General features: G+C 41.3%; 1 protein-coding gene across 1 annotated transcript in view; it reads right to left on the bottom strand.

Moving 5' to 3' along the window:
- Window positions 1-232: 232 nt before the first annotated feature.
- Window positions 233-23,525, bottom strand: part of ntf3 (neurotrophin 3) — a 28,800-nt gene continuing 5,507 nt past the window's right edge. The window contains exon 2 of the mRNA XM_068059712.1: window positions 233-1,031. Within this exon, the coding sequence (XP_067915813.1) occupies window positions 237-1,031 (795 nt within the window). The 3' untranslated portion in view covers window positions 233-236. The remainder of the gene's footprint in view (window positions 1,032-23,525) is intronic.

Raw genomic sequence — 23,525 nt, forward strand, 5'->3', positions numbered from 1 at the left:
ACAACACGGGTCCAATGACTTTTAAAGATGCTGGAAGCAAGGCACAACTTAGATATCTTGTTTTGGTGAGTTGTAAGAAGCTTTTTTTGTCAGATGTATTGACCTTTTGTTTAATAAATAAAAATTGTGAACTATACTATAATATAAACATTCATATGCTACATGCAAAGTCATATAATTTAAAGTAATAATTTATATATTCACATAGAAAGAGGAAAAGGGGAGGGGGCAGGGAATCATGATTTGCCTAGTTTTCTGGATAATGCACAGAGGCAGGAGGTGTCTATCCTGATCCACCTCCAGCCCACATATTTATTGTTCTCTGTGCTCAGTGCCCTGACATAGGTCTGGCTGGTTTTACATTGGGAATTCCAGTGTTTGTCATCGATGCCCCTGCAGCCGTTCTTGACCGGTTTGGCCTCTCTGCACCGCGTCTCATAAAAATATTGTTTGATGGGAGAGTTGCCCGTTTTAATCTCGCCCAGGACGGTCACCTGCTTCCCTCGGATGTCGATCGCAGCTGTTTTGTCCGTCACCCAGCGGCTCTCACTGTCACACACTGAGTACTCGCCACGGTGGCCCCTGCGGTCTGCATACCGCTTCTTCCTGGCTGTTCTATTGTCCATCTCCAAACTCTCTGTGAAATCCTCAATTAAATACAAAGGAGGCGGTTGTAAAGGTGGCCGGTCACTCAGCAGCACTCGGGGCGAGTGGTAGCGCTTCTTCTGCCTTAGTAACTCGGCATCAACCGAGACAATCGGCTGGAAGTCAGATATTGTATTTCCCAGTGAGACTGTATTCCTCTGGGTATCACCCTTCTGCTTGGTGTCCTGGTATTTCTCCTTCACCTCTTCGTTCTGCTTGGAGAGTCGGCCCTTCAGGATGTCCGCCTGGAGGATCTTGATGATGAGCGAGCTCACGGAGTCCTCGGAAGAACTTCTCTTGTCCATGGTTGTAGCTTGGATGCCACTGAGATAAGTGAGAAGCATGCCGTAAAACAGGACAGACATTACTTTGTTCACCTGTAAAATCTGAAAGAAAGCATGCAGGGGGTCAGTTCAGGTCCATCCAGAGATAATGTGCAGATCACTAGTCTTACAGCACAGTTTTTACATGGAAACACCAAAGGAATCATACACTGACCTTCACATCAAACATCTGTCCTCCACTGAGTCTCACTGTGCTTTTAAGTTATTCTCACAATTCCACTCAAAGTGTCTGAAACCTCATTGTTTAAATCCCCTCAATGCTACACTATGTGTATTTCAATCTGTAGTATTGTATCATAGTGTTGTGTTTGTGCTACCCAGCATGATATAATCCCCCTTAAACATGACTCACATTTAATCAACATAACCACATATTTGAACACAAGGGAAAATACAGAAGTTTCACAGTGAGGTAACATGAACTCATGATCCACATGACACTATAATTTGCTTTACTATGAACATATGCAAAATCAACACATATCTACTTCTCATTTTGATTATTTATGCAACTGCAGATATAAATGTCCTGTAGCTTGCAGGAATTAAAGATTAATGTCCAGGACACTGCTGCGAGCAGCCAGGAGAAAAGTCATAGGGGCATTAAACAAAATTGAGCGATTTTTTTTTTCATTTCTATTAAAACACTTCTGTTTATTATCAGAGGTGGGGAAAAGTCTGTTTGACTGGACGGGGCATCTGTAGGTGCAAGGTCATGTGATGAGATCTCCTTGAATACATACAAGTAGAGTTGGCAATCCTATGTAGAGCACTGTCTTTAATCCATTATTGTATAATTCTTTATTTTCACAAAATACTAACGTCAAACTCTTGATCCAGTCAAATATCTTACTGCAATTTATTTCTGGAGCTTAACAGCTCAACATGCTTTTGTACTGCAGCAGTTCTATTGACCCACATTATTTGGGTGCCACACATCTAATAATACTGCCAAATGTAAACTTATCAATTTACACAAAATTAATGGTAGCGAAGGCTCTGCGTTTTTTGTGTCTCCTGAACTGCTGCCTGATCTGGGTGCTCCCTGAGTGGCCTAGTAAAGACACCAAACCACTTCAGGATGTCAGGGTGAATGTTGTGATGTTATGGCGTCATGGTGTTGCAGAATGAACCATCCGCACATGTGCAATTATCAAAGTCTCACAGCTTATCTGCACAGAGTTTGTTCCAGGAACCAGCCTAGGTAGAAGGGTCACTGACCCGAAACGTTAACTCTGCTTCTCTTTCTACAGATGCTGCCAGACCTGCTGAGTGAATCCAGCATTTCTTGTTTTTGTTGTAGGTAGAAGTCAGCTCTGATTTAATATATAAACAACCATCGACCACTCTCCTGAGACCTGGCCCTTGAGCCCGTTGCAGTGCTCACCAGACACACTGACAGATATACATCTACATTCATTTATGAGTAAGCATTACTGACATCCTGCACAGAACTTAGGTAATTTGCATGGCAGTATTGTGTGAAAACCACAGGGGCATTAAGTAACACCTGTGGAATAATACTTCCACACTAAATGTGAAATTTTTCCTTCACCAAAAAATAGGCAATGCCCATTTTACAGAAGTAGGAATTCTATAGCGTTTCTGCATTGTATTTTTTCTCATGTCTAAGCAATATATAATACTTCCTAGAGTCAGCAAATAGTTTCAAGGAAAGGCACCTCTGTTTATCTTATTGTCTAATAATCTGATAAGGCCAAAGTTTTCTGGCTAATATCTCAGGTATGAAGAAAAGATTATACATGCAAGTCTGTGAGGGAACTGGACTTTGTTTCCTGTGATTGCCAGAACCATTTATGGGATGTCACGATAGATGGAAATGTATGCCCAGCAAAGTCCCACAAACAACAATGAGATATTAATCAGACAATCAGTTTTAGTGGTGTTGGTTGAAGATTAAATATTTGCTGGGACACCATGAGAAATCCTCCTGCTTTTCTTTGAAATAGCGCCAATGGTTCTTTTACTTTCACTTGAGAAGGCAGACAGGGCCTCAGTTAAGCACCTATCCGAAAGATGGCAACACAGCACTCCCTGTGAAGATAGCATACATATTTAAGAAGGTTTTACAATCTACTCACAAAGTACATGGTATCTTAGCCACTTCCCTGATGCTGCTGAGAAGTAATAAAGCACCTAGTTTCTGCATATATAAGTTGCATGAAGTGAGAGCAGATAGGAGTAGTGAGTTCTTATAAACCATTTAAAATTCTTTACACAGATATTTTAGGGGCTTTTTTCCCACTTTCTGGGAAAATTTGCTCTGTAAACCCCTCTGCCTCCACATCTCCCTCTGCTCTTTTAAGACCTCATTTAAAATGCATCTGTTTGATCCTGCTTTTGGTCAAGTCTCCTAATTTTTCCTGCTTTGACTCAGGGGTCTAATTTTCTTTCCACTGTAAAGAAGCTTGGAAAGTTTTTCCATGTTAATGACACCATATAAATGCACATTTCTGCTTTAATTTGTTCTTCTTGTGCTTGTTGATCTACCTGGCCAATGCTTGCAGCAAATGCTACTCTGAAACCAGTGCTTAGGAGGTGCATGAATGTGACTGTCTCCTAGCTTTCTTGCTTGTGATGTAAAGAAAAGTCTTGCTTAACTCCCTTGAAACCTTTCCAAAGTAGTACCTGCAATGAGTAATTCAGTTTATGGAGGCAAATTTAGTGATTTAGAGCTGATCAGGAATTTGGCTGTGGCAGTGAGTACACTCAGTTTGTGGCCATTGCAATTGCCCATTGAGGATGAAAAACTATGCAAGCGCGTGGGTCAAACGCACTGACTTCAATGCCTTACTCCTTTCATACAAAGCTCTATGCCAGGAGAGCTAAAGTGCAACATTTATCTAGTGGAGTATAACAGGATAAATCTTCTGGTGTGTGGATCATGGGGGTATGTCATGGTGCGAGATTTGCACCCACCTGAGCCATGCACATCAATACCAATGAATTTTCTGGGATAAGACTTAATTATCTATTTCCAAGAGTTTCTGCAATTAGTCAGTTACATGGAGCTCACAGACTTAGGGCATTACAAATCTGGCCCAGAAAGGGTTTGTCTGTCCTCTAAAGAGCAGGCCAACTTTTCCTTGAAAATCCTGGGAAACAGACTTAAGAAGAGATTTTCTGCACATGCCAGGAGCATCAAAGTAAATAATCTTCCCCTTTAGCCCTTCGTAGACACAGCACTCAGATTCACTGACACTGCTGCAGATCTGCACCTGTAAGAAGTGAGGGAAAGGGAGGTAGCACCATCTGGGATGCACGGCATCCTTCCTACAAGTTAACTATGGTGTGCAGCACCGAAAAAGGATGGCACTAATAAGGAAAAAAGTTTCCAAATCTGAGGAAATCAACTATGGTAAGGCTATCCATCAGTATTTTGCAACAAGCTAAGATTTTATAACATTTTAATTTATAGCAACCTAAAGACACCCACCAGTGCTTTATCAACATAGAATACCCAGCAACACCTTGTAATAAGGTAACATACCAAATAGTATTCCATACCAGGACAACATACCCACCAGTAACATGCCAACCAATACCTTATACCAAGGTAACATACCCATCTGTACCCTATACCGGTAGCATACCCACCTGTTCCCTATACCAAGGTAACATATCAACCAGTACTTTACACCAAGGTAACATACCCACCTGTATCCTTGTAACAAGGAAACATACGCACAGATACCCATACCAAGTTAGCATACCAATCAGTACCCAATACCAAGTTGATACCTACCAGTAGCTTCTACCAAGATAAGGCTACCTGCTAATACCTTAGAAGAAGGAAATATATCCACCAGCAAATTATACTCAGTAGATGGGCAAGGTGTGATATCACAAAGCATTTTCATGCAACTGTTTAACATTGACTGCTGGCCCATACAAGGCACTCAGACTACTTTTAAATGAAAAATAAATATATTTATTAAAAATATCTCTGCCCCTTTAAGAACTCCTTTGTCTATTGAGCTACAGTTTGCACCCACTCCAGTACCATCCAATCAAGGATGATGAGAGTTTGTGTGCACTTTAATTTGCATAGATGATCTGTTTATTTGAATGTTACAAAAATATGAGAGCAATGCAGACACGTTAACCTGAATGGAAAGCTCACATATGGATTTTGTGCGAGGACCAGGTGAGATCACATGATGCCCAATTTTAGGATCCTTGCAAGCCAAATAGCCCGTCGGAACAAAAGGACTTTTTTCTACACAAATTGTGCAGCAGGTTAGAGCTCTAATACACAGCATCTGTGCTTTGCCTTTGAAATAGAAGTCTGCTTTTCAACTGAATACTTGAGGATAAGGCTTTTGTCGTAACTTGTCCTGAAGAATTATTTTAACCGTTACAGTACTGCAGATGAGTTCACTTGTTTGGGAGATGTCAAGAAGTTCACTCATCTACTGGAGGCACGCCCTGGTTTGTACACACTTTGAACATTAAAGAGTGACCTGGTCACACCTACTAGGGGCCACATCAGTCTAACAGAACTTCACTGGCTGCTAAACCAGGATTTTCAATCAAAATAGAAACCTTTTTGAAACAGCTACTCCCACCTCCAGTGAAATGGGCGGAAGAGAACAAGTATGAAAAAAAGAACAGTTATAATCAATGGTCTGTGATGCTAGGCCCCCACCTGCCAAGAATGAGGCACATTAAATTTGTCATGAACATTGATTTTAAACTAAAAGCAAAATACTGCGGATGCTGGAAATCTGAAACAAAAACAAGAAATGCTGGAATCACTCAGCAGGTCTGGCAGCATCTGTGGAAAGAGAAGCAGAGTTAACGTTTCGGGTCAGTGACGAAACGTTAACATTGATTTTAAACTGTTGCTGGAGCGAGAAAATGACTTGTTAAATGGATCGACCGTGGCTGGAAAAAATATTTGCATATTAACAGACAGTGCTTGGAAGGGCAAAGGATCATTCCCTGACACATTCAACCCACAATGGACCCTACTTACTGCACTGCGTGGTACATTCAAGATTGCAGCTCGCCCACATACGCACACGTCTTAGAGAAAACGTTGGTTGTGTGCAGCCTGTTTACTGCACTGTGCAGTGCATCCCAAATTGCTGCAAGGCTGCACAGCCATGCAGATTAGTGGGAACATTGGTTATAATAGAAACCACTACAATGACAAGAAAAGAGAAAGGAGGGTGAAAGGAACAATGGAGCCAGCAAAGGTCCAGTGTTTACCTTATTAATTTTTATTTAAAATTGGAAGCATGGTAACATAGACAATTTCACACATTAGACAGCCTATTGCCCATTCTTGCCTGCCCTGAAGTTAGGCCCCTCACAGGGCCTGATGTTGCAAAGCCCCCATTTCCTGTTTTCTCTTTAGACTCTTTTATATACTGTTTCTTTAAATGATGATCCTATAGATTTTTTGAATGCTATAATACATTTAGCACCATACATTACTTGTAGCAATGCTCTCTGCTGCAGTGGATTCAGATGAGGACTTTGATGGGGTAGCCTACAGAAAATCACTGATGGGTGTGTACAACAAAATGCTTGATCCATTGTGAAGCCTGCCAGAAAGTCTGCTGTCAATGTCAAGGAGCATGGAGGAGTCCAGCACCAATTTGGCACAGGGCTTTGCACTGAGCTTGGAGCCCATCCTTTCCAGCAAGGAAGTGGTGGCCAACTCTGTTCACACATATGGAACCAACCATGCTGCAGCATCAGATGGCTGATGTTGCAGCTTCCATTGCAGCACAAGCACTAACCAGCCAAAGTCTGAGTCCTGCAGTGATGGCTCAGACTGCTGCCATGCAAGGTCAGACTGCTGCTCTCATGGCTGTGGACTACAGTGTGCAAAGGGGCTTGCAGAGTATCACAACAGCCCAGCAATCTGTCCTCCAACAGATTACCAGGATTGCTGAGGCACTGCCTCGGGGGAATGTCAGTGGCATCATGAGACTCAAACCAGCTATCCTCTCTCAGGAAGACGACTTTCGTCCTCCTACCACTGCCATTCCACCAGTGCCCTCACTGATGGGAAATTTCAAAGATGGGACCCTCCATCCGTGGTTAACTAAACCAGTTAAAGATAGTATCAAACTTAAAGAAATAGCCTATAATTGCACAAAGATGGGAGGCAGGTCAGAAGATTGGACAGAATATAAAAAACAGCAAAGAATGACTAAAAGATTAATAAGGAAGGGAAAATTAGAGTACGAGAGAAAGCTAGCTAGAAATATAAAGACAGATAGTATGAATTTCTATAGATAATTAAAAAAGAAACGTTAACAAAGTGAGTGTTGGTCCTATAGAAAGTGAGTTTGGGGAATTAAGGGAAAATATGGCAGATAAATCAAACAGATATTTTGCATTGGTCTTCACTATTGAGGATACAAGTAACATCCCAGTATTAGCTGTACATCAGGAAATGGAAGGGAGGAAGGAACTCAAGAAAATTACAATCACCAGGAAATTACAATCACCAGGGAAGTGGTACTGAACAAATTGTTGGAGCTGTGGGCTGACAAGTCCCCGGATCCTGATGAACTTCATCCTAAGGTGTTAAAAAAAGTGTCCAGTGAGATAGTTAATGTGCTAGTTTTAATTTTCTAAAATTCTCTAGATTTGGGAAAGGTTCCATTAGTTTGGAAAATAGCGAATGTAACTCCTTTATTCAAAAAGGGAGGGAGACAGAAAGCAGGAAACTACAGGCCAGTTAGCTTAACATCTATCTTAGGGAAAATGTTAGAAGCTGTTATTAAAGACGTTATAGCAGGGCATTTAGAAAAATTGAAGGTAATCAGGCAGAGTCAACATGTTTTGTGAAAGGGAAATCATGTTTAACCAATTTATTGGAGTTCTTTGAGGGAGTTACATGTGCTGTGGATAATGGGGAACCATTGGATGTATTGTACTTAGATTTCAAGAAGGCATTTGACAAGGTAACACATCAAAGGTTATTGCAGAAAATAAAAGCTCATGGTATAGGGGGTAATATAAGCATGGACAGAAGATTGGCTAACTAACAGGAAACACAGAGTAAGCATAAATGGGTCATTTTCTGGTTGGCAAGATGTAATGAGTGGTGTGCCACAGGGATCAGTGCTGGGGCCTCAACTTTTTACAATTTATATAAATGACTTAGATGAAGAGACCGAAGGTATGGTTGCTAAATTTGCTGATGACACTAAGATAGGTAGGAAAGTAAGTTGTGAAGAGGACATAAGGGGCCTACAAAGGGATATAGATAGGTTAAGTGAGTGGGCAAAGACCTGGCAAACGGACTATAATGTGGGAAAGTCTGAAATTATCTACTTTGGCAGGAAGGATAAAAAAGAAGCATATTATCTAAATGGTGAAAGATTGCAGAGCTCTGAGATGGAGAGGGATCTGGGTGTCCTAGTGAATGAATCACAAAAAGTTAGTATGCAGGTACAGCACGTAATTAGGAAAGCTAATAGAATGTTACCGTTTATCGCGAGAGGAATTGAACACAAAGTAGGGAGGTTATGTTTCAGCTATACAAGGTATTGGTGAAACCACATCTGGAGTACTGTGTACAGTACTGGTCTCCTTATTTAAGGAAGGATGTAAATGCTTTGGAGGCAGTACAGAGAAGGTTTACTAGACTAATAGCTGGAATGGGCGGGCTGTCTTACGAGTAAAGATTGGACAGGCTAGGCTTCTATCTGCTGGAATTTAGAAGAGTAAGGCGACTTGATTGAAACATATAAGATCCTGAGGGGTCTTGACAGGGTGGATGAGGAAAGGATGTTTCCTCTTGTGGGAGAATCTAGAATTAGGGGTCACTGTTTAAAAATAAGGGGGCGCCCATTTAAGACAGATGAGGAGAAATATTTTCTCTCAGAGGGTTGTGAGTCTTTGGAATTATCTTCTTCAAAAGACAGTGGAAGCAGAGTCTTTGAATAGTTTTAAGGCAGAAGTTGATAGATTTTTGATAAGCAGGGGGTGGAAGGTTATTGGAAGTGGATGGAAATGTGGAATAATCAGTTCAGCCACAAACTTATTGAATGACGGAGCAGGCTCGAAGGGCCAAGTGGCCTACTCCTGCTCCTAATTCTTATATTCCTATGTTCATATGATGCCTGTCAGCTAGCCAACCCTGACTGCTGCCAACCATGCCAAGAAGGTGTAGTCCACAGACACGCATTCTAAGCCCAGAGCTGCACAATGTTGAGGTCATCTTTCAAGGCCAAACACAGTCTCCCACAGTGAAAGTCAGCAGCCTTCCACTAGCCATGCTGCAACCACTAAGGCAGCACTGTTTAGGAGCACTAAGACAGGCAAAGACACAGGGAAGACAGGTGCTAAGGGAATGACGAAGGGTGGTCACTTGACTTTTGTATGCATTATGGCATGCTTTGATTTATAAATTTAGTTTGGAATGTTTATTATGTGGTGGCTTTTATTTTTGCATTGTGCTCAAGCAGACACAGTGATGGTCAGTGACAGAGGGAAGGTAAGCTGTGCAACTGTTGGTGAATGGGGCGTTGAGGTTATGGTTATCTGGGCTTCCTGGACCATGCCAGTGAAAGCAAGGTGAGAACACAGCACCAAATGAGGGGGCTGAAGGCACGACAGGGAAATATGCCAAAAGATCTAAAGCCTCACAGCTGCTTTCTTGCCTGCTTGTGTGAAAGTCTTTGTTCCTGTGTTGAGGGGTAACTTTGACAACTTTGGAGGTTTGTACATCTGATCTGCAAATTGGAGTTCTAATCTGTCAGATCAGCATGGATGCCTCTTATGCTGTGTTACGTTGGACATCAGACGTGGCACAAGATGACCACATTGTGGCACCACCAGAAGCGGGAGCAGCAATAACCTACTCCTCACAGACCTGGAGCTCCACAGGCCAGAGAAGATCTGAAGACAGGTGCAGCTTGCAGCAGGCCATACTGCAACTCAGGGTATACGAGCAGAGGATAAGCTTCCTCAAAATATTGTAACACCAGTGTCTCAGGGGGCTCAGGGGGCTCACTGTAAGGTGGTGTCAGATATTTGCAGCCTACTAGAACAAAATGTGCTGCCAAGTGGTCCTGGTGACCATGCTTTACCAGTGACTGTCAATGTAACCACCGCCTTCAACTCCTTTGTGTCTGGACTTTTCCAGGACTCTGCGAGAGATATTTGCAGGATCTCACAGTCAACAACCCAATTATGCCAACTTTGCCAGCGATGATGTTAGTCAGAAAGAGCGTGCACTCGGGTTTGCGGCTCTAGAAGGCTTACCACAGGTGCAGGGTGTGGCAATTAAAGTACCCCTGGATCACCCAGGAGTATTCATCAACCAGAAGGGCTTCCACTCCGTCAACATACAGCTGACGTATAACCACAAAAAGGTGTTTATGCAGGTGTGTGCAAGATTCCTGGGCAGCTGCCATGATGCTTTCATCCTGGGACAGTCTGTCTACCCTGATCTCTTCGTGCCTCGAAGCAGACATACTAGTTGGCTGCTCAGAGACCAGGGGTACCCACTTAAAACATAGCTGACACACCCATGAAGAATCCAACACTGAGGCCCAGCAGCAATACAATGAAAGCCATAAGTTAACCACATGTGTCAATGAGTAAGCAATCATCAGGCTGAAGATGTGCTTCAGGTGCCAGGACAGATCTGGAGGTGTCTTTCAGTACACACCAGGCACGGTCTCCAGAACTGTCATGGTGTGCTACACTCTGCACAACATTGTACAGCAGTGAAGTTTGCGCCCTGCAGGAGGAACAAGGCACACAGCACAGAGCCTCTTCAGATGATTCCGAGGAGGAGGAGAAGGAAAACATGGAGGAGAAGGAGGTGTAATGTTATGTGCCCAATTTACCAGCAGTGACACACACTGCTGCCTGGGATGCACTTATTAATGCGAGGTTCCACAAGAACACCCATCTGACAGGTACATTCAAAAGCCACCACCCCCTCCCCTCCACTGTCCCCCACCACCACCACCCCTCCTCCGCCGCCACCTTCCCCAACAGAAAGCAGTCCTGCAAATAACCAAGCCTCCTATTCAGAGCCCCACATTGCTTGGTCTCAATTCATGTCACCATTCATCACAAGTGAAAAGGCCTCTTTCCAGACAGCAACCAAAGATGTGCAATGCAGGAAAGTGGTGGAAAGAAATAATATTTACATGCCTAGAAAATAAAACAGAAACTTAATAATCTAACATTGTGTAAAATACTTATGTGCTTATCCTAGTGTATCTACAAATCTTTATTCTTCCTCTTCCAGAATCTCTATGTGGTGCAAACCCTGTGACTTCACCAGAGGTACAGGCAGGTGCTCAGATCCCTGCGCTGACTGTTTTGATGCTCTTGGCCAATGCCCTCTGGGATTTGGAGCTCATGAGGGTCCTGTCAAAGACTGCCCCACCTGCACCTGCACAGAGGTAGACTCAGCAATTGGGACATGAAGCAGCATGTGGGATACTGACTGATGATAGAGTATCATTCATCCTACTAAGGTGGCATCATGTGCAAGCCATTGGTGAATGCCTGGATGCACTCATGAGATTGCCGTGTTTGATGCTCCACACAGATGGCCACTCTTTCCATGGATGAAAACATCATCACAAAGGCCTGCAACATCATCACTCATTCTTGAGACAATCTGTCAAGCAAGCATGCACAGTGCAACTGGAACACCGGCCAGTAATTTGCACACTACTGCTGCTCCGGATATATCCTCTTTGTCGATGACCCCAAGGTGCAGCATCCTGTGGCCTCTGTTGCAGACTCTCCAATGCTATCCCTGTCTCCACCATCTGCTCTTGCTCACTTGTGATGTGTGGGTCTCTTGCCTTACTGGTTCCACTGAAGTGTGAGTATCTGAGCTGGGGCATGGCCTGCATGAGTCCTGTGTTGCTTCACCCTCAGAGTGAGTGACCCCCTCTGAGGAGTTGTCATCGTCCTCCTGCACTGCCTCCTGTGGGACGCTTGAAGGCCCTCTGACAGATTAGAGCCATGAATTAAAGCTGTCAAGGTAAGACTGTTTTCTGTGATCATTATGCACATGATCATATTTCACCTGCTGCTGACTTCAAGTCAACGTCAGTGAGTGCTTTCTGCCATGTGGCTGTCTGATATTTAATTCTGTAGTTAGGAGGCCCTGATCTCCCTTTCTGTTCCTCCTTTTTCCAGCTGCTTGTCCTGCTCTGCATGGCCTCGGTTTATTCTCCAAGTCATGCTGTATTCCAAGGGAATGCCTACCAATGGCTGAAAGCAACTGGCTTGAAGTCAGCAGAAAGTCCTCCAGCACTTGCCACACAACCCCCTATAGATTTTTGTAACTTGAAACAGCCATAGAAAGCACCAAATACTTTTTTTAAATTGTAGCAATAGCCAGAAGAAATCAACCAGCAACTAAGCTGTAAATAGCTGCTGATCCTTTTAAACAGCGCTGATGGGGGTGGGGGGGGGGGGGCAGTGAAGGGGCAGTGGGGGACGGTTCCTTCCCCCTGCTGTTCTGCTTTGCGAGGTTAAGAGACAGCGTTGGCTGGAGCATTGAACTCCAAAATGGTGTCAAATCAGTGTTGCATGTTAATTGACAACATGATCTGCCAGCTCTACATTCTTCCATCAGACATTCACTGCATGTGTGCTAAAACCTGCACCAATATGGCATCCCACACAATTTTCCCAACAAGTGTGCGTGCATGCTGCAGACTCCATTTTGGAGCTGGGTCAACTGTGTCCAACCTGAAGCCCTACAACCATAAGCAGCCCACAAACCCAACCAATCTGACTCTCAAAGCTTGGGCATCTCAATATTATCTTTGCTTGCAATTCTTATTTGCTGGTTTGTCTTCATTGAATTTTGAGCACTTAAGAGTTTTGTCAATGGCTGTTTGCAATACAAGACCGTAATAATGGGTGATTTTAATTATCCAAAGGTGAACTAGGGTAGGAGTAATATTAGCAATAAAAAGGGGGAATGGTTTCTATCCTGCATCCAGATTTTTTTAGTCCAATATATAGTCCAATAAGGAAGATGATCGTACTGGATTTAGTTCCAGGTAATGAGGTAGTGCAAGTAGATAAATTAAGGGTAGGGGAATATCTAGAAAACAACAGCCATAAAGGTTTGATACAAAAATTGAAAAAGGACCGAGAACAAAGATAAAAATTATTTACTGGAATAACGCTAAGTTCAATGAGAGAAAAGGAGCTAGATAAATTGGAAAGAACAGTTTAGCAGCCAGACTGGGTACAAACCATGAGAAACATTCAACCAGAAGAAGATTAGAATATGGACAATGCATATATCAACACAACAAAACTATAGTGCAACAAAAGTTTGTGCTTTGACATGGACTTGATGGGCCAATTGGCCTCCCTCTATGTCTGACTTCTTGGAAGAGTTGTAAAATTAAATGAGCCTTGAAAAAGAGGCATATGAAAAATCTAGAGCAAATAATACAAAGCAGAATTTAGAAAATATTACAGGGCGAGCAAAAAAGATTAGAAAGACTGACAGAGGAATCAAGAAATACTATCAGATAACATAATGGTAAGTAGCAGAGAATTTTATAAGCACATGAAAAGTGAAAGAATAGTTAAAGGCTAGGGCCATTCAACCTGAAAAAGAAAATCTACTTGTGGAGCATGACGTAAGGACAGAGATACTAACTGAATACATTGTCTCAATTTGCACAGAAGAGTATAGTGAGAATGATACAGTCTAATGGAATAGGTGGAACAATCAAATAGTATAACTGTGGATAAGGAAGCAGTATTGAAAATATCGGTGGAACTCAAACTGGAAAAGGTAGCATGCACTGATTACTGGGGGACAATTAGAGGAGATGGTAGAGGCTGTGACCACAATTATTTTTCACATCTTTGAATATACCAAAGCACTACAGGACTGTCATTGTAACACCCGTGTTCAAGAAGGGAGATAGTGATAAATTGGGTAACTTCAGACCAGTCAGCCTATGTTAACAGGTGGTAAGATTTTAGAGGTCATAAGACCATATAAAACTATATTTACTTAGAAAGACACAAACTAATTAGGGACTGCCAGCATACATTTTCAAAAGACATGTCATGTCTGGTAAGGCTAATAGATGTGTATGACGAAATAATGGAGTGTATTGAAATCAGAAATGTAGTGGATATGTTATATGGACACATAGAAGAGCGTTGATAAATTTAAGGTGCATGGTGTTAAAAAAGTGAGACAGCATGTGAAAGCCATTGTTTAAATGAGAGTAAAAATGGAATAGTGGTTAATGGATGTTTTACAGTGGAAAAGAATATACAATAGTGCCTTCCAGTAGTCAGTGTTAGGACCACTGTTTTACTCACTATATATAAATGTTTTGGGCTCTAGTATCGGATGCAATATCAACATTTGTACATGATGCAAAAATAGGGAGAGAGGCTACCGATGAAGAAGACAGTTAGCTAATTCAGGAGGAAATAGATAGGTGAGTAGATTGCACAGAAGAATTTTTAGTGTGTAAAAATATAGTATAAAGGAAGAATGAGAAGAAATATACACTAAATGATAAAATGAGTAGAAAAACAGAGACTTAGGGATTCGGATACATAAATCTTCAAAAGTGGAAAAACAAGTCGACAAAGCCAGGACTGCCAGGTTTTATAAATAGGGGCTAGGATTACAAAAGGAAAGAGATAATGCTGGAAATCTAGATAATGCTGAACCATTACAAATCATTGGTTAGGCCACAGTTAAAGTATTAGGCTACAGTTTGCTGTGGCAGGACATCTAATCATGTCTGCTATTAGTTAGACTTGCCTTTGCATGTTTCGTTTCTTAAATGTTTTGCGTGGCAAGTTGCTGAAAGTGCGAGCTTATAATGTTATAGTGAGGGAAACAGGGCATCTGGGCTTTGACAGAAAGGGGAAAGCAACCATATATCTTTTTAAACAATCAGATTGAAAGATTAGAAAATAAATAGCGCAAGGACCAGTAAGGAAGTATAAATACCAAATCAGGCACAGGAAGAGAAATAAAGAGGGGGAAAGAAAGACTGGATTAAGAGACAGAGAGAAAAAAGACAGACAGGAAAAGTAAACATTTTCTTTACAAATTTACAATTTTACATTTTTAAAATCTCCAACACCAATTAAAAAGAATTAGTGCAAGAGAGTTTAACCAGCAGTAATTAACTTATATCATGTCATTAAAAGTAAACTTAGACTGAAATGGAAAAGACTTAGCTTTTTGTGGTGAGCTGAGTTTGTATCTACCAAGCAGATTGAGCAACCTCATGCCATTCAATGCATTTCAATGATGAGGCAGCCAATGCGATGCTGTTTTCATGAAGCTAACAGTGGAGTGACACATCTTGTACAGCAACCTTTGGATGTTTGAGTTTAACTGCACAGCTGCCCATTGCCAGAAGTTGCTGTCCAGTTAGCGCATAAATAACAGTATGCGCCATTAGCTTCACCATTATTTTGACGGCAGATGATGGCCCATGTGTCCACTTTTGAGCACTCTCCTTTAGGAAGGAAGCCAAAGCTAAGAGAGGTTACAGAACAAATTCACTAAGATGATTGCGGGTATGAGAGGCTTTAGTTATGGGGAGAGACGAGAAAAACTGGAGCTCTTTTCAAGAGAGTGGAAAGGTTAACAGGAATTCAAAGTTAAAAGGAGTTTGCTAAGGTAAATGGAGAATAAATATTTTGGAGGATTGTTTTCCACACAAAGGATTGTTAAGACATTGAATATCTACCAGAAACAATGGTGGAAGCAGAATTCATAACAGCATTTAAACATGAAGTGGATATATATATTTATATATTATGTATATATTATGTATTTTAAATTGAAAAGTGTACAGTGAAGGGCTGGGGAATGGGACTAAGTGGATAGCTCTTGCAGAGAGCTGTGGCAAACAGAATGGGCATTGTCATCTCCTTCTGTACTGCAAGATTCTATGATCCCATTTTGCCTCATTGGTGGCTAAATGTTAAATCAGAACAATGTTTTCTGTTAGTATTAGCAAATTGAAATATATGTATCTTCAGGGAGCATTTAATTTAAACTCCACAGTACATACCTATAAGGTCCAAGAAGACAAAATAACTTGGACACCCCTGGACCAGATAGCTCCGGGTGCAATAAGCTGAAATTTATTTGTGAATTCTTCTCATAGTTCAGGTTACACATTTCAATGCTGTGTTGGAGAGGAATTTTAATCCTGGGGTGTGAAATGGAACAAATCTTTCCATCTTGATCACCCTGTACCAGCATCAAGCACTCCCATGTAAGGTGCAGCATGACAAGATCCAAAATAAAAGCTTGTCTGCTTTTGCCCCATCATATAAATTAGCATACTACACTCTATATCCCAAAATGTTCTTTAGCTTTCATACTATTAGAACACACGGGCTTCAATCCTCTCATGGCACTGTGGTTAAATAATTCTATCTTATATTTCTCCATGCACTTTAATGGGTCAATTAAAATCTTCCTTCAATTTTTCTTCAAAGATATTTTATTTCTCACAAGTCCAGCCACTTAGTCTTTCTTCATTTTGTGACATTTCTTTATGTTTTATGCCTCTTTTCCTCCAAACAACTCCTAACTAGATCAGTCCAAGTCATGAGTAATGCTACCCCCAACACCCCACCACCACCACCACCACCACCCACCCCCCCCCACCCCCCACACCAAATTTTTCCCTTCTATAGTTGACAAACTTTTAAAACTCAAACCTGGCATTATTTAATTGCTGACTTAACTCATTTTCTCGATCACCCCCTTAAGGTTTGGCGGTGATCTGCATAATGAGCCTTGGCCCTTCAACTTGATTTCTCAATTTTAAAAAAAAGTGCCATTTTGGTGTAGTTTTGTGCCCTGAGCTTCACCCATTAGGTGTCAGGTATTTTTGCCTCAGTAACCTCACTGAAGAGTATTGTTAAGGCTAAATTATCCAGTTACTTGATATGGGTGCAGTGTATCAGGCAGTTAATGAGGACATTTGAAAAGGATTACAGCAGAGTACAAAACAGAGACAAGAGAAGTAGCAGCTGGAAAGAATGTTGATTGTCCATAGCAAAATTCAATGCCCATGGCAAAATTCAAACAGGATTGAAGCTATTCACTTGCCTTCTCTGTATTTCACCTGGCAAAGCACTTCACATTCCAATCTCCTATACCTATTGGCCTCACTATTATCCACATAGCTGATCTCTTTCAATGTACAGGATAAAACTACAGTTAATTTGTGCCACAGGCAGGGGCCTTGATGTGGCATGTCCTACGTGAAGCTCTTACGCCCTATGAAAAGGTCAGGGTTGAAACTGTTCATGGCCTAAGGACACTGAGCTTGGTGGAGTTAACAGTGCAACTGTTCTGTCAAATAATAATGTATGTACATTCACTGCACAAATGACATATATTGATTGTTTGTATAATGCCACTAAAAATAACCACCAACTAGCTACCTGTCAAATTCTGATTATCAACAGCATTGCACTGATATAGTTCCATTTCCACAGAAGGTACACAAGCTAAAGAGGAGGAGGATGAAGAAGAGGAGGAGAAGGAAACCTATAGCTCAGCACATCAACTTTCACCTCAGCACTCAGTGTCACTCAAAATATCTGTAGTAGAATCACTGAAACACAGCACTCAGAAGACTATACTGAGTTGCAATAGGGAAAACAAGGTGAGTCATATTCTCAGTTGTAAAGGGACAGAGAGGTTGAAGAAAGACTGTTCATTATAGCAAAGAGGTTCTCCATGGTCATGAGTCCTACAGAGTTGCTCAGTGATTCCAACTGTGTGATTCTTGGATCACAGAGGGAAAGAAATGTGAACAACTGAAACAAGTAGCTTGTCTCAATACACAATGCTGTTAATCACCTAATCACAATGATGAAGCAATAGTTCTCAGATAGGCAAGCTTTCATGTTTCTCCATGCAACAGCAGCTTAAAACCCATGGAAGCAAACTGGGGATTACAATAAAGTGGTCATGGACCTAATGGAGGTGCAATTGTCTACGTTCATGAAAGACCTGTGGCCACCATTAGAACTTAGCCTGCAGCACGCAGATGCACAGGAGCAGCTGTGTTTGCTGCCTTATCTTCAGCTGTCACTGGGCAAGTGACAGAGGTGTTCAGGAGCAGGCTGTGATATTCCTGGCACACTGACAGATCCGTCAGTCTGCTACACATAGCAGGACCAGGCCAACATGATCATAAGCTCCATAGGAAACTTATGGTGAAGACATAATCTCTCCTCTTACCAAAAAACTATCGCTTTAAGCTAGTTCACAAGAAAAAGCATGGAACAATTACACATCCATAAAAGAAAAAAAAGGAGCAGTACACCACATCACACAAAGCAAATGCAGGTGTGGTTCTTCATTTCTTAGTAAATATTGCCAGTATATGTAAATTACATACAAAAGACTTAGCGAATAAGAATAAATACACTGTTAAGGTTTGTGTGAGCTAAAGGTAAGAAAAATGTGGTGACCTGCTGGCATACTTGGATCAAAATCTATTTACATTTTGTGCTCTTTATACTACAACAATGCTGAAAGAGTGCCTGCGTATTGTTATAGCTTTACCTACTGCTTTGTGTCTGTTTCTCTATCTTTTTCCTTTTGTAAAATCAACTCAATTTACCTCCCTCCTCCCAACCAATGATGGAACAGCATATTTCATGTCTGTGTTATTCCAAGATATCCATAAGGAGTACTGGCAGGAAAACAAGCAATCAGAGGATATATTTTTCTGGTAATTACATGCTATCTGAATATTCATTAAGTAGAGCCCTTTCTGGTAATAAAAGGCAGTGTATCACCTCCAGTTGCTCTAATGGGGAAACCAAGGGTCTAGTGAGAATGAGGAACTTAGGAAATCAGTTAAGTGAAGAAATAGTACTAGAGAAATTAATGGGACTAAGTAATGACAAATCCCCTGCATCGTAGGGTTTTAAAAGAGGTAGCTGCAGAGATAGTGGATGCATTGGTTTTAATCTTCCAGAATTCCTTCAATTCGAGAAAAGTTCCCAAGAATTGGAGGGTAGGAAACATAACCCTGCTATTTAAGAAAAGAAGAGAGAAAATGGGGAACTATAGGCCAGTTAGCCTAACATCAAGAGTAGGCAAAATGCTAACATCAATGATAACAGGTCACTTAGAAAATCATAATATGATTATGTAGAATCAATACATATTGATGAAAGGGAAATCATGTTTGACAAATCGGTTAGAAATTTTTGAGGATGTAATTGGTAAGATGGATAAGGGGGAACCAGCAGATGCAGTGCATTTGAATTTTCAAAAAGCATTCAATAAAGTGCCACACAAAAGGTGCCACACAAAATTAGGACACATGGGATTGGGGATAATACATTAGCATGGATTGAGGATTGATTAATGGATAGAAGATACAGAGTAGGAATAAACGGGACATTTTCGGGTTGGCAGGCTGTAACTAGTGGGTTACCACAGGGCCTCAGCTGTTTACAATCCATATTAATGACATAGATGAGGGGACTGAGTGTAATGTATCCAAGTTTGCTGATGATATGAAGTTAGGTGGGAAAGTAAGCGGTGAGAAGGCTGCAGAGCGATACAGACAATGTTGGAGACCAGGGCAGATGAAACACAATTTGGCAAAGTATGATGTTATCCACCTCGTTAGGAAAAGTTAAAAAAAGCAGAATATTTTTTAATGGTGAGAGACTGGGAAATGTTTGCATTCTGAGGGACCTGGGTGTTCTTGTACATGAATCACAGAATGTTACCATGCAGGTACAGCAAGCAATTCAGAAGGCAAATAGTTTGTTAGCTTTTGTTAGAAAGGGATTGGAGTATGAGTAAAGAAGTCTTACAACAACTATATAGGGCATTAGTGAGGTCCACCTGGATGGAGTATTGTATGAAGTTTTGGTCTCCTTACCTAAGGAAGGACATACTTGCCCTACGGAGAGTGCAATGAAGGTTCACTAGATTGGTTGCTGAGGAGTGGATTGTCCTATGAGGAACGATTGAGTATACCAGGCCTATATTCCCTGGAATAAAAACAAGAAATGCTGGAACCACTCAGCAGGTCTGGCAGCATCTGTGAAAAGAGAAGCAGAGTTAACGTTTCGGGTCAGTGACGTTAACTCTGCTTCTCTTTTCACAGATGCTGCCAGACCTGCTGAGTGGTTCCAGCATTTCCTGTTTTTATTTCAGATTTCCAGCATCCGCAGTATTTTGCTCTATATTCCCAGGAGTTTAGAAGAATAAGTGGTGATATAATTGAAAATATAAAATACTTAAGGGGCTTGACAGGGTAGGTGCTGAAAAAATGCTTCTCCTGGCTGGGGAATCTACAACACAGGATCACAGCCATTGAATTAGGAGCCTGCCATTTAAGACTGATATGAGGAGAAATGTCTTCACTAAAAACATTGTGAACTTTAGAATTCTCTATCCCAGAGAGCTGTGGATGCTCAGTCATTGAGTATATTCAAGACAGAGGTCAATAGATTTTTTGGTACTAAGCAAATTAAGGGATATGGGGGTAGTGCAGGAAGGTGAAGTTTGAGGTAGAAGACCAGCCATGATCTTGTTGAATGGTGGAGCAGGATCAAAGGGCCAAATGGCCTAATCCAGCTCCTTTTTTTTAAGTTCTTACATTTTTATGTTCATGCATTTGGGGAATGCTGCACAACTCAAAATGTTGTGTCAGCTTCTTCAATTGACCACATCTTGAGATTCATCATAATATATGCTGATGCATACTGAAGCAGGGTCCCAGTTAGCTGCTTGATGCAGCAGTGTACAACATAATGTCTGATCTTAGTGATATCCCCAGTAGTGCATGGAAGAATCCAATGGTGTAGAGATTTAGCACAGTGGTGACTTTGACTTCCAGATTCTGCACAGTGAATTTGCTACAGGAGCTGGCAGAAGTCTATGATCGCATCCATCACGAGATAGAATTTTCTACACATTGCTTAAAGTAGCTGGCACGTCTATGTTATTCAAAATGCCCTTGGTAGACGGAAATGCAGAGGTTGCACCATTTTCCCCTAAGGTCTCCTTGGCTTCACTCTCCTGCCCTTCCACTAGTTGTTCAGCAAATACACGATAGCTGTGGGGGACATGCTGCAGTGTTTAAAGGTGACTGAGTTTACTCTATTCACTCTATTAATCCCCGAAATTCTTCTGACATGTTCTGCTCTTTTAACAAGATTTTTTTAAAAAGCTATCTCTGTATATGTTGGAGAAAGATAACATTACATTTCTACATAAGTTTATCACTTTGCTCAGCACATTGCATGATGCTTTGCAGCCAATTAATTACTTCTGAAGTCAGAACAGAAAATGGCTGGAAACACTCAGCAGGTCAGGCAGCATCTGTGGAAAGAGAAAGAGTTAACATTTCAAGTCGATCACCTTTCATCAGAACCTTTCTGATGAAAGGCCATTGATCTGAAACTTTAACTCTGTTTCTCTTTCCACAGGTGCTGGCTGACCTGCTCAGAGTTTCCAGCCTTTCAGATTTCCAGCATCCGCTGTATTTTGCCTTTGTTTAGTTACTTTCGAAGTACATTTGCTATTGTTCTCTAGGTAAACATGGCAGACAACCTGCATGCAACAAGCTCCCATAAACAATATGGAATAAATAGCCTGCTAATCTCTTTTGGTCGCGTAGGTGGGAGATGAATGTTGGTCAGGACACCAGGAAAACTCTCTGTTCTTCACCAGATAAGTGACACGAGAGGGTAGAAATTCCACTTCTTTGTCCTGCAGCTCAGATTTCCACCTTTTCATTTTAATGACCTGAAAATCACAAGTCGGTGAGTATAGAAGTGGTCTTTCTACCCTAAGATCTTTACAGCCACCTGAACAGTTTTAATATCTCACCTGAAACTTGGTGCCTCTGACAATGCAGTACAATTATTTGTAAGCACAGGTTATATTTTAGAGTGAATGACAGCTGCTAACTCAACAGCACAACAATACATGTTCAACACACATGATTAGTGATATAACATTCACTCCAATAATGCTAGCTCACTAATTTTGTAGAGCCATAGAATAGTATAGCACAGAGAAGTCCATTTGTCCCATCAGCCATGTGCCAGCTCTTTGCAACAGTTATCCAATTAGGGTCCCACTCTCCTGCTCTTTCCGCATAGCCCTACATTTTATTTTCCTTTTCAAGTATATATCCAATTCTGTTTTGAAAAATTATTGAATTTGCTTTCACCATCCTTTTGGGCAGTGTATTTCAGATCATAACAACTCACTGCAGAAAAGATCTCCTCACCTCTTCATCTGCTTCCTAGCTGCCTTTGCCAATTATCTCAAATCATGGAAGTGTTTTTTTTAATTTAAAAATTAAGGGGAAGTCTGTGTGCCTTTAAGATTGAGAGAAGTTTTTATATTCTCTGGGAACAGTGTGCGAGCAGCAAGCCTGTTCCTAAGCAATAGCAAGAGAGAGAGGTCACATGCTGTAGTATATTAGTTTGACTATGTCTAAAGACTGGCCGGAACTGGTTTGATTTGGCGGACCAGCGAAGCGTGCTCTCTTTGGGAGGAAGGATTTGTCTCTCTCTCTCTCAGCAGAACATCTACATTGGCCTACAGGCTGTATTTCACCGAAAGACGAAACAACCCCTAGAAAGGAATCTTTGCATTATTGGAAGTAGCAAATTCCTTTTTACTCCTGTCTCTAAGAAGTCTCTGCGTCAGGAGTGACTTTCTGTTGTCATTTGTGTTTCTGGGAGTTATGGAAACTTAGTAAAGTTTCTACTGATAGACTGCTAATTCAAAATCTAAATAGAGCTGTTTTTATACTCCTCATTGAAAGATATGTGTGATGCCTACTGTAGCCGATGTGCCATCAACACCTATCCATTAAAGACTGCTCATCAAACTCGCCTGGAGACTTCGAGTGGCATCTGACTATTCGACTCTGGGACACCTCAATGAATCGGGAACATAACCCATCAAGCTTTACAACCCAGTTGTTTTATTATTTCTAAGAAAATATAATTTAAAACATCATTTTTAAAACTGGTTAACTTTTGGTTTTGAATGTATGTGTGTGTGCATGAGGGTTAGGAGGAATACGAAGTTATAAAGTCTTTTTAGACATAGATTTATTTCAATATTGTTTAAGATTTAGTTTACTATTAAATAGTTAATTTGTTGTTGTTTAAAGATATCTGGTTTGGTGCATTTTATTCTGGGGTTAATAAAGTGTTTAATTTGGCTAATTTCCAGTAGGTTGGAAACTTTTAATAATATGCTGTGACCTGTGGAGTAATGGGACTGAATTGACAGTGCATTACTCCCGCTTCAGTCGTCACAGTGTCCACTGGTTTTCAACCTTCCTGCCAATGAAAATAATTTCTCCCCATCTACCCATCAAAACCCCTCATAATGTTTAACTTCCTCGATTAAGTCTCTCCTTAACCTTCTTTGCTCTAAGGAGAACAATCCCAGCTTCTGTAGTCTCTCCACATAATGCACAAGGTCACCCCTAATGCAGCTCACCACCACCTTCTCAAGGCAATTAG

Source organism: Heterodontus francisci, chromosome 27, assembly GCF_036365525.1.
Source record: "Heterodontus francisci isolate sHetFra1 chromosome 27, sHetFra1.hap1, whole genome shotgun sequence".
In the NCBI taxonomy this organism is placed as follows: Eukaryota; Metazoa; Chordata; class Chondrichthyes; order Heterodontiformes; family Heterodontidae; genus Heterodontus; species Heterodontus francisci.